This window comes from Sceloporus occidentalis, unplaced genomic scaffold, assembly GCF_023333645.1.
Source record: "Sceloporus occidentalis isolate IW3139 unplaced genomic scaffold, rSceOcc1.0.p SCAF_43, whole genome shotgun sequence".
NCBI classification, from domain to species: domain Eukaryota; kingdom Metazoa; phylum Chordata; class Lepidosauria; order Squamata; family Phrynosomatidae; genus Sceloporus; species Sceloporus occidentalis.
The window spans coordinates 1,233,431-1,245,886 of NW_028317023.1; the positions used below are offsets into that span (position 1 = coordinate 1,233,431).

A 12,456-nucleotide genomic window follows, 5' to 3' on the forward strand; every position below is an offset into this window, starting at 1 on the left:
GTTTCACTCGAGCCACTTACACAACCAGTGCTTTAAGGAGCGTCACACTTTACACCGCTGCAGAGAAATGACAAAAGGGTTTAAAGGAAAAACCTCATTTATGATATGGTTATATACTTGTAACCCTGGCATGTATACTTTCTGGTTTTCGTTCTTGAACCATCTATACTTTCTGGTTTTGTGCTCCATTTGATTCTGCTGTTTAAAAAAAAAAACTTAAACACAGGACCAATATTATACCAAACTTGGTCCCTTTTTTAGTTATGTTGCTTCAAACTCGGACACATTCCCTTGTATTTCACCTGTCACCAGCCCTAGAAATAAAGGCAATTTGAATGAAAAGTACTTTTTGGTTATGGCTTTTTGCTTTCTCATCAAGTTTTCTGTGTAAGGCAACTGACTGAACACCAGAGTCAAATGGATTTTCAACAATCTTTACCATTTTCCCCAAAGTTTGTTTAATGCCTCAATGCATAACTGCATCTGTTTTAAATACCTCGTATAGTTTTATGGCACATGAATGTCTAATATTTCCCAGCAAACTGAATGTTGGCAGCAGCGAGTATATTGGGGGCTTGGGGGGATCATTTATATACTGAAATAACACTTTCCCTCAGAATAAGTTCATAGAAAACCCTTCAGCACAAATTTGGGAGCAGATCCTCTTAGAATTAGTTTCTGACTGAAGCTGCGGGGTGGGGGGGTAAAATACACCTTGTTTGCCTAGTAACTGCCTCCAGCTGGTCGTCTGTCCAAGGCCCACGCTTTCACATGATGGCCACAGAGTAGGTCCATAGTTGACTAGCCCATGTTCATGGACATCTTACACTGCAAATACTTCTTGTGTTTTTTGTTGGTTGAAGCAAATGTTTCTCTCCCAGTGCTGGCAGTTGTGACGTGTGCCTTAATGTCATCTATTGTCAGCTCTTTAAACTAATAGATTTATATGATGCAGGTGCCTTCTCAGTCCTTCAACCCAACCACTGCAGCTGTGTGCCCCAACGTGTATCATAGTACAGTTTACTTATCCAGAATATTGGATCGCAAATAGAAAGTGGGTACGTCTCCATGTCCAAGGCTAAGAAAAAAATCTGTTCTTTCGGGAACGACCACGGCCCGTTGGCATAAAATTAAATGAAAGCTCCCACAGGTTTTTGCGAATAGACGTTCGCTTGGTAATATACACTCTGGATGGATCCATGCTATCGGTGCCTCTTCGTCAAAACTACTAAAGGTGAATTTGGGGGAAAACCAGCCAACTTCAGGCTCAATCCATAACTTTTGATTTCCCATAAATGGATGTTTCATTGTTGTTTGCTGCATACAACACCACTTATTCTTTGATACTTTATATGAAAGGCTAATTTGTGGCTTGAATATGATATTTAAAAACAATGCCGAGATGGGTGAAATAACATAACTAATGCTGTTATAATAGCATCTAGCACTTTAGAAAATGAAACCGTCCTGCTTTCGTGTGATGTGACCAATGATGTGCCCAGGCAGTAATCCCAGAGAGGAACTAGTTAATAGCAAGTTGTCCTTGGGCTTCAGTGCTTTGACTAGTTCCACAAAGCAGAGCCTACTTCTCGCTGTCGGTCCCGGCTTTCCTCGTCTTGCCTCCTTTTTGTTTTATGTGAACTGCCTGTTTCAATTTTAAGTAGCTGCCCACCAGTGTCCTCCACATAAAAAGCTGTTAAACTTATTTTGTTTGTCGTACAGTGGTGGCTTGATGACCCTTAAAATGTCTAATGAGGAGGAATTGGAATTAATAAAGGATACTTCTAAACAGTAAGGCACTTACAACCACTCTCACTTCTTTGTAGCTGTGAATGATGCACATGGGTTAAAACAAAGTATAGTGAAGGAAAATACATTTTGGGGGGAGGGAATCACAATTACCATTTTTTTCCTCCTCTTTTCTCACAAATTGGTTTTTACGTGTTGCCACAGGGCTTCATCTTATGGCCTTTTATCTCTTCCGCTCGATCATGTACGTGGCTGTTTAACTTAAGGCGCACTATTGGCCAACTCTCAATCTTTCCCGAATGCAAGTTTGATTTGAAGAACAGCTTAGTTGACCATAAACTCGGACATGAAGGAAAGTGTCCGTTTACGGAGAGAGAGAGAGAAGAAAAAAAAAACGTAATGTTTTTATTTTGGAGGATTTTTTTTTATGACTGTAAGCGTTAACCTAAAAGAAAGTGACACAATGACAAATATAAAAATCAGTAAAGGAATGTATATAATACTGCTCTGTGTTTTACAGTAAGATTTGTTGCTCTGACTGTGTAAAACAAAATTTATTCATGTTTTCTGCATATTAAAAAAATCTTATTGTACCAATTGGTAAACTATTAAATGCATATAAAACACACAGGCCTTTTGTTTTTGGGTTTTTTTTTTGTGAGACATTTTTGTACAGTGTTTGTTGTGGGGATTTGGAGCTTGATGCTCACTAGGAAAAGATTTTGAAGATAAAGCTTTTCAAAAACGCATGCGCTTTGTAGAACAGTTCTGTGGAAATATTTGGGGGGTGGAGCAAAAATAAATTCTCTTCTAAAAGGTAATTGTGCTGTGAGAAACCCTGTGTTGTGCTGTTAAAAATCCTCATTACCGCACGCACAAAATAAATTTTAATTGGCCCATCATCCATATAATGGTTTTTTTTATGATTGTGAAGCTGTCGGTGACCTATGTTTATTTTTAAGATGACGAGGTGTGTGTGGATTTACACACATACACAACTGCTACCTTTTTTTATTTTGGTCTCAATAACACAAAAAATGCTTAGCGTCCAAGAGTAAACCAGCATCACTGATGACTATCCATTATTCTATGTATGAATAAATCATGATGGGTTAATAAGACAGAAAAAACAGGCTTTGTTTGTTGCCCAGCCTGTGTTCCTCTTTGACAGGAGCCCTCAACAATCAAATCCTGGTCTGTGTCGCCATTAACCCCTTAACGACAATCCACGTACATGTACGGGGTTGCCTTGCAACGAGATAACGATAATGCCTGTACATATACGGGCTACCGTTAAATATCTGCATCCCGTTTGCAGCATCCACGGATCCACAAGTGAGGCTGACCGTGGATCCGGGGAGGAAAGCCCTCCCCGGAAGAAAAATGGAATCGCTTCCTAAGCATAAACGGTGTTGCTGACATGCCTCGATATCGATATAGAGGCATGTCAGTAACACTACCCCCCTGTCATTCAAAGGATGGCATCAACAATAGATATGAGTCCAGACCCTCTTGAGAACTCTCGAGCTCCTCCTGCAGGTTGAATGCAGGTACTGCATCCAACCATGCAAGGTCAATGGAGCCCAGCTCACAGTGATTAGTAAAAATAAAAAAAATTGTTAAAAAATGTTTTAAAAAGAATTAAAAATAATATGGTAACATGTAAAAATCCCATCACCAAAAAAAAAAAATAAGCAAGTCCTAAAATTTTTTATCTTTACAAAAATTCCAGCATGGAAAGAGTTAAAATATTGGCATTACAAATGCCCATAGGGTGTCTCGTATTAAAAAATGCATGAGTGGATGGGGTAAATTGAATTGGCCGGGTTCAAAGATGTCCCAAATATGGGACATGGTGGCAGTAGGATCAGATGTCTAAATGGCAAAGGTGGCCTTTTACCTCCCAAATAACCCTACAAACTCATGCATGGGGGGTATCACTGCGCTCAGGAGATGTTACTGAACACATATTGGGGTGTTTGACACGGACATATACAGGAGCGATAAATTTATACCTGAAGTACAACGTGTGAAAAAAAAATACAAAAAAAATGTACTACCATAAAGTTTCACAAAGGCTGGTGGTAAAATTAGTGCATGGAAAGGGTTAAAATACCAGCATTTCAAATACCTTGGGGTGTCTAGTTTTTAAAAATATATGATTTGATGGGGTAAATTGCATTGGCCGGCTTCAAAGATACCCGAAATGGCACATGGAGGGAAGAATTACCAAGGTTTTGAAATAGCAGAACGCTACCTGTACTTATTGCCCCAAAACGTGCAGAAAAAAGCAAAAAAAACATAAAAACATTGAGTATTTCTAAACTCAGGACAAATAGTAGAATCTATTTAGCAGGTTTTTTCATTCGTTTTTGCAGATGAGTAAAAGTTTTTTGTTTAAAAAGTGAGAAAATTTTTTAACAAAAAATCCCCATATTTATTTTTTTTTTATATAGTAAATTAGATATGATAAAATTAATGGTATCTAAAGAAAGCCCTGTTTGTCCTGAAAAAAACAATATATAATAAATATGTGTGGGAGCACGAAATGAGAAAGAAGAAAATCACAGCTTAACAGCAACACTGAAAAATGTTAAAATAGCCATTGTCCCACAATATACTACGAGTAACCCCTATTGTCCTTAAGGGGTTAAGCCCTGGAGTGTGTGTTTTCTCAATGCTCTAGGTACAGAAGTTGGCTCTGCTAATTTATCACAAAAATTTATCGTTTTGGATTGACTGACGTCTTGCGCACATTCGTTTTAGTTCACCGTATCTTGGCCGTCACTAACTCTGGATATTGATGCCCGAATAGATTGCTATTGTATACAACGATGAACATTTTGCTCAGCTTTGTGTTCCCTGTGCAAGTCCATAATACCTGCTAATGTGCCAACATTATTCAAGATGGAGTTCCAAGCATATGGTTCCGTGAATCTGCTTTATCACCATTGACCTGCCCAAACCACCTGTGGATTCTGTGGTTTATTTACAGGAGATAGCTGTAGTTTCAACGCTTCCAACTTCAATATGCGCTATGACCTATTTAATCATGGTTTGCCCAGCGAACAGCTCATTGGGGTTGGCCCTTCATAATGAACCCTCTTATGACTGCTATTCTCTTGCAGCGTTTTATAAAAGATACTTTTAAAAAATATATAAATTACATCTTCTAAAGTACCGCTAAAATAACAGCACATTGAATAAAAATACACAGACGTGTGAATTGTCAGCAATTTATTAAAGGCTGAAGTTTTCAATAACAACTTGTCCTTGACGACAGACACCAGTGCTTTATACCTGTAGTGGTTTGGTGTAGTACATGTCTGGTTTTTTTTTTCTCTTTCTTGGAAAACAGTATGCAACAGGTTTTTAAACGATCAAAATTATACCCAAGGGAAGCAGTATTATATATTGAGCTAGAAATCTTCCCTCTTTGTACACCGGGGCTAGGGTTAACAGAATAATACCCTTAGGTTACACAAACCGGTAACTAGTTTTACTGTGGAACTTCCACAGATCACAAAAGGATTGTTAATTACGTGATTGTAACCAACATAACAGAAAAAAAGCGTTGACTTCATAGAATGATTTAATGATGAAAATTATACAGGCAAACATTAAGAGATTATACAAATAATAAAAAAAGTTAATGAAAACATTGTCAAAAATAGGCTTACGCTCAAAATCGTACATTTTTTTGTCTTAAATTACTCAGAATACTTTGCTGTGCTGTTAAAAAGATTGTGATAAAACTAATGGAAAACTAATCAGAAAGGGGGTTCCATAGCACAGGTCCAGGGAACCCTTGCACTCAAAAAAAAGTTCTAAAAACTTTTACCATGCTACCAGTGACTCAAAGAAAAACTATTTTTTTAAGTCGCTACTGGAACCTGCCCATTTTGTTTCCCTACAATTACTCTTAATGTGCAAATAAATCGGCATGCAAAATGACAAAAACAGCATGTGATGGTCTAGATCTGGGTTAGCCCTCTTGAGCACTACAGCTCGCTAATAATGTATATTTAATAAGATATCTTCTCAAAAAGGACAGAGGAGCTACTAGGGTTACTAGATGACGCTAAGCTCCTGTAGAGTGCAAATGCAAAAAAAAATGCTGTCAAAGGTTAAGGCAGATGATGATGGACAATCATAAGCCGCTAGAAAACGCTTCACTCGTTTAGAGGGAAAATATACTATTCATCACATATATGTGAAGCAAAAAAATAACATTCATAATGTGTGCCTGTCCCAGTGCTGTCATCTTAATTACTCATTCTTAGAATATTGTCCTTGATAGTTATTTTTCTTCTTTATAACACCGGGTGAATCTGGTTTAGCCAATGGGTTATAAGAGGAACATCTACAAGCTGTAGACCTGCCATGATATCAGAAATAATAGCAATATGATGTGTTCCTGTACTGCCTTGAAACACTATGGAAATATCTCTCTCAGGAGTATGCAGACACAAAAAAGTAAGTATTTGTAACACAAAGCCTTATCGTTGACCAACGTTGAGAAGACGTGAAGGGGTGACATCTTATCAAAGCCTTGGCCTCTTCACCAAATTTTTGTTGTGACCTTGGCTTCTTAATACATTCAGGCACTAAAGTTTGCAGTTCAGATAAACAGCAGGAGTCTCATAATATTCTTTGGATATCACGAAAAGATACTGTCAGAAAGGGATGCAGACATACATCACAAGTGTCACTGAAACATCATACAAAATACAGGCAAACGAAAGAAAAAGAATATATCAAAAAAAAAAAAATGAAACTACACATGAAATTAAAAAAACTTGACAGAAACAGATGTTTGCCATGTATAGTCCCCTAAGTTATAAGAACTATATGTGCCACGAACAGTACATGATCCATGAAACTTTTCACCCAAACATGGTATGGAATATTAGGAGTTCAATCTCATTCTGTGTATGGCTTATTGTAGGGCTGATTGGTTGCATCATTTGGCTCACATTGATGCAGCTGGGATCTGGCTTGGGATTCTCACACCCTATGTCGACATTTTACCATGAAAGAGTCCACATGACCTGAGAAATGTTCAGTCGTATCTAGGCAGCGCATTCTGATCATTCCCTACAATGCACAAACCCAAAAAGGAGAATGGGATTTTCCATCAAACACATGCAAAACACACACGTCATAATTTTGGGGTAGGGTTAGGCCCCTGCTTTTCCTGCATATGCAACTGCTTGGGGACGGAGATGCCTCAGTGCAGAAGACTCAGGTTTGTGGCGTATACATTGATGGTTTATTCATTAGTTCTTTGCATGGTAAGTAACTGGCAATTATACCTGTGCAATAATATCAATAAAGAAACCCATTCATTGAGGCTGAAAGTTCTTAAGATTTGTGGGATTTTTCTTTTGCATTTTTTTATTTATTTATTTTTTGTAAGAATGAAGAAGAGAGAACAGAGGGGAACTAAGCAGAGGTTTGCGTTTCAGAAGCCTCGTTTGTTGTCGTGCTACTGGCTACCATCTGTGGCTGTTCAGTTTCCTGAGCTTTATCCTCTTGGTTGTCAGCACTCTTGATGGCTTCCTGGAGCTGCTGGCGGCGCTTAACCTCTGCTTTCAGATCTTCCAGGTCTTTTGGGCTACAGGAATAAGAAGCAACATAACTGTATGTGTATACATGCCAGAAAACAAGTAGCTTAATGAATATTTAATTGAGATGCTTGTTTTCAAGCCGGGGTATTCCAAAACTGTACTGTTTGGGGACTGCAATTAAGCACCTCTGGGCTAGACTCATTCTTCATATTACGAAATTTTGTCTGACAGTTCTATAGCGAGGTGTGGCATTTTGAGTTTGAGTTCAATGGATTGTCAAAAAGCTGATGAGCGAGAGCTGAAGCAGTGCTTCTAACCCTCATCCATACAGTTTGGTATTCAGTGGGAGAATAAAGCTTAGCAGATGACCTGATCTAAACTGGCTACATGAAATATTACGGGGGAAAACAGACTTTCACATGTTTACACACATGCACAAGACACTCACATACACATGTTCCCAGTAAAGTTGCTGATAACGAGAACTTGTGGCTCACTAGGACTGGTAAGTATGGTCACATGACACACACGTCTTTTGTGTTTTTGCCAGATAATGGTAAGTATGTGTGTCATTGCACAACAAAAAATCAAACACTCAAAGCACCAATTAAACAATAGTCACCTGAGTGGGATGAATAGGATCCCATTTATAATATTGAGTTGTTCCAAAACACTTGCCATGCTGGGAGCTGTGAACTGAAAAACAAACCGTTATGCAATGAAAGTTACTCTCATTTCTTCTTCATTCTGCCTAAAAAAAACTCACAAAGACCCAACTGAATTACCACATTAGTCAAACAGAAACTGCCCCATGCTAAGTGTCTCAATATGACTGCCTTTCGGACGTTTATCAGCTGAAGCAGAACCAAGGTCAAATCACTTTATTTTATTATTAGAGCTGCTAAGAGAAGACATTTGGTGCACAAGAACCAAATTTAAATGTTAAATCATCGGCATCACACGTGACCATCAATGTTATCCGAAAGGATCCCTGCAATAATAAACGTTTTGTTTCTGAGGTTTAGCAGGGTTTGTGGACAGCAGGCCTACTTTAATCAAGCAGCAAAGCACTTACCTTCAGCGGCATTATATTGGCATTGGATCCATTCTTGTAAATCTCATTCATTGTGCGCTGCAGTGCTACGGCCTGCTGTGTCAAGTACTTTAAGTAGTCTGAGCTCTCTTTGGTCTTCTCATGTTGCTCCCCAAGCTACATGCAATCCAAGAGAAATACACACATTGTAATATACTGCCATGCGTAACAATCTAAAACATTCCACCCAATGTTAATAAACTAATGACAGCATTAAGAGCACCATTCCTCTTTTCACTCTTCCCTAGTCTAAATACTCAAGAAGCAAAATTCCTATTTCCAAACGTCTCACAAGTAGAACGCACATATAAGTTTGAACAAGAGACTTTGGAAATGTTTTATAGAAGAAAGAATGGAACAGAACCCAAGTTTACTTTCGTCGAATGATAAAGGAATGTTTAAGAAATGATTAAATGTATTCTGACAATACACATAGACCATTAACAGTCAATCGCTATGCAGATGTTCATGAAAATACATTATTTACCAAAGCTTCTGAATAGCTTCTTCTATCAAGTGCCAAGAAATAGAGTAACAACTGTAAGCTTCTGACCTGGAAATGAAGTAGTAATGAAGTAGAATAGCTCACCTGGTTTTTATATATCGTGTACCCTTCTTTCTCATGTTGCAAGGCCGAGCGGAACTCTCCTTTAGTTTCATATACTCTGGCTACAAGATGGTGGCTGAAGAAGAACAAAAAAGCCTGCTCAATTAATTCCGAAACAGAAGCGGTCTTTTAAACAGAATATTCCAGCCCTTGCAATATCAATACTATGGCCAACACCACAAAATCCCCACCCCTATTAATGCACATTTTTAGAATAAGTAATTTCTCCCCAAATAACCTAATTTTAATATGCAGTATTATACCAGTAGTATGTGTAATGTTTTGCGGAGCACATCTTTGGAACTAAGTGGGTTATTGGTTCAGATTTTTCCCGTATTACTGCTTTTTTCCCGTTGTACAGGACTACCTATATAAAGAAATCCTTAAACTAGGATAATGAATAACTATTACTCCTAACTTAGTGTTATCTCCCTATTACAGAACCCTCATTTTGGGGAATCTAGGTCTTTATACAATTTCTGTTGGATTTACCTGAGTGCAACCTTCAGAGACTTGTTTCCGTGACACTTTGAGTTGACGGCGAGTGCGTTTTCTAGAAATCGCAGGGAGAGGTCATATTCCATGACTCCATGAAGCACCAAACCGATATTGCTCTAAGGAGAAGAAGAAGACAGAACACATGATAAGTGGCCAGTGAGCGGTTTGTCCATAGTAGAAGAAATGGTAAATATGATGGTATTGCAAGGATCCGGCAACAAAACAGCAATTCACATTCACAGGCCTCTGTAGTGTAAACGTGCCAGATACAAGCTGGCCTAACCGGCTCATTCAGGGGCAGCACCTTGTGGACCCCGATTACCCAGCTGGGCAATATTCCCCTGGTATTGAGGGACAAAGGTAGTCTCCCCTGGTCATGCTACCCAAGGCCAGGACACAACAATGCATAGAAGGGTGTACTGCATTAGCTTGGATTTCATTATATAAAAAATAATTTAAACACTTTAATGTTCTTATCCCTCCTTTGAAAGGGACACTGGGGAGGAAAGCATATTTATACAGAACAAGGAAAGGTATACTTACATCTAACAGAGCCATTTCCGGGTGACCCTCCCCAAACACCAGCAGCATGAGATAGCGGGCACGGTACAGCAGGTTTAGTGCCGTGGAAAGCTGATTGTTTGCAAAACAGTACAACGCGAGATGCATCTAAAAAAACAAAACAAAACAAAAACACAGGATTAACAACATTATTATTACTATTATTAATTTAGAAAGTGCCAACAATTTACGCAGCGCTCCTTACAATCCATACATTGTATGTCAGTGCCTGACAGACAAAGACAAACCGATACAAGATGTAAAGGGTGCCCGGCTCTCTCAAGCATACACTCTAGATTTACAGCAAACAGCAGCCCCTCAAGCTGTAATAACATTTCTGTCCGCTAGTTTCGGCTAAGTATGATGGGAGTTTTGATCCCATAAAATAAGAGGAAGATAGAGGAGAAGAGTCCTCTGCTCGTGTTCATACTTACATATTCCTGGATGGTACTAGGATGCTCGATACTCAGTATCCTCTCGCTCATTAGTACGGCTTTCTGCTGATTACTTAAGGCCTTGAAAAGAAACAAAATGTTTATTACCTTATTTATTATCTAGAAACCATGTGTGAATCCAGTGTGCATTACATCACAATGAACTGAAAATTATTTAAATGCATAATAATCAAATTCTGACCCTTTATCCCCATAAAATCCACTCTGACCCAACAGAAGAAACACCACATAAGGCCCATCCTGTAAAGTCCATCTCATTGTAAACAAAACGACTGCCGGTTTACCTCAGAATAGTCACCCATGATATAGTTGAGCCGGGCGAGCAGCCGCAGACAGGCACAGATCTCCACATGCATGGCACCATATACATTGTTAAACAAATTTAAGGCTTCATTTATTAATTCACATCCTTCCTTCAGGAAACCTACAAAAAGAGGCAAGAAATGGTCATTTAAATTTACAACCATCAAGAGATCATGATGCAAATATTTAAAGGTAATGTTAAGAAATGCCTTTACACATGGAGTATATCATCCTCATTTTGCAAGCTGCAGCATTAATTATTAATCTCATTTAGAAGCAGCAATGTACAGCAGAAAGATTTCACCATTCGGAGGAAGCAGTTCACGGAGCTTCTCCTACTCACCCTGTTGTACTTTAGCCTGCCCACTTTGGAAGAAATGGAAAGCGTCAGAGGCTTTGGGGTTGACATGTTTCACCACAGGGAAAATATTCAATATGTCCTCTTCAGTGAAGGTTGGCTTATGTTTGCTGTCAAAATTATACTCTTTGAGCAGGATCTAAGTAACAAAAAAAAAATAATCATGCATTATTAAATGTAGCAGTTGTATAGTATGCATTCTATATACCGTATTTGCTCAATTATAAGACAAGGTTTTTTCCAGAGCAAATGCTCTGGAAAACACCCCCCCCATCTTATACTTGAGGTTGTTTTCTAATCAAATAGAGGTCTGACTACAAGACTAAGATCCAGATCTCCTTGCAGCGCTGGCAGCCAGTGGAGGTCTGTGCGATGCGAGCTGACATTCTCTACTGCTGCCTGCAATTCTATGATGGAGTGCCGGCATCACATGACCTTTCGGTGCTCCACCATAGAAACCACGGCGGAGGCGCTGGCAGCAGCAGAGGTTGTCTATGCATATCCTGCAGCCGGTGAATGTTTGTGGGATGCGCACAGACAACGTCCGCTGCTGCCGGCACTTACGCTGAGGCTTCTATGACAGAGCACCAGCGTGACATTTTGGGGAGTCGTCTTATAATCAGGGTCTTCTTATAATTGAGCAAATATGGCATATGTGAAAACACAGTACGGCTCGTCATCTCTTACCTGAATTCCGACTTTAGCGCATATTTCTCGGAGAAGACCGATTTTCTGCAGGTTATAGGTCTCCACAGCCTGGTCCACATTTTCACTGACGAAAGAGAAACAATTTTAGGATTTGCTCCTGCTCCAAGCTTGTGTTCCTGTAACTAGCGCAAGCATCCTACATTTTCCCGTGTGATAAAAGTTCAGCTAGCACTTACAGGAGGCCAAAATTTCTATACTATTTTGTAAGATGGAGGGCCGTATCTTATTTAAATGTACCAGGCTCAATACTTAAAAACCAAAAAGACAACTTGCATGCGTGAGGGTTAAAATAATGGTCTATGACCCACCATTCCACAGTGTAATCATAGTAAGCTTTTGCTTCTGAGCAGATGTTTTTCCACAGCTCCTGAGGGGTGACACTTGCCCACGTGGTGTTGTCGGCACTGCTGAGGTTCCGGTTCTTACGTTTCTTGTTCTTTTTCTTGGAGACCAGCTCGTCAGCAGGTAGGTGAGCGACTGAATTGGGAAAGGAGCTGAGGAAGCAGTTCAAGAAATGGCTGATGGCAGCAGATAAGCCAGACAGCTCCACTCCC

The 12,456-nt window shown here is 39.3% G+C and overlaps 1 protein-coding gene across 1 annotated transcript in view; it reads right to left on the bottom strand.

Moving 5' to 3' along the window:
* Nucleotides 1–7,194: 7,194 nt before the first annotated feature.
* LOC149289662 (clustered mitochondria protein homolog) overlaps nt 7,195–12,456 on the bottom strand; it is a 28,237-nt gene continuing 22,975 nt past the window's right edge. The window contains exons 16-26 of the mRNA XM_089490212.1: nt 12,211–12,455; nt 11,882–11,966; nt 11,180–11,333; nt 10,818–10,957; nt 10,513–10,593; nt 10,061–10,186; nt 9,512–9,633; nt 9,002–9,095; nt 8,395–8,529; nt 7,942–8,015; nt 7,195–7,366 (exon numbers count right to left, since the gene is read on the bottom strand). Coding sequence (XP_089346338.1) covers nt 7,195–7,366; nt 7,942–8,015; nt 8,395–8,529; nt 9,002–9,095; nt 9,512–9,633; nt 10,061–10,186; nt 10,513–10,593; nt 10,818–10,957; nt 11,180–11,333; nt 11,882–11,966; nt 12,211–12,455 — 1,428 coding nt within the window. The remainder of the gene's footprint in view (nt 7,367–7,941; nt 8,016–8,394; nt 8,530–9,001; nt 9,096–9,511; nt 9,634–10,060; nt 10,187–10,512; nt 10,594–10,817; nt 10,958–11,179; nt 11,334–11,881; nt 11,967–12,210; nt 12,456) is intronic.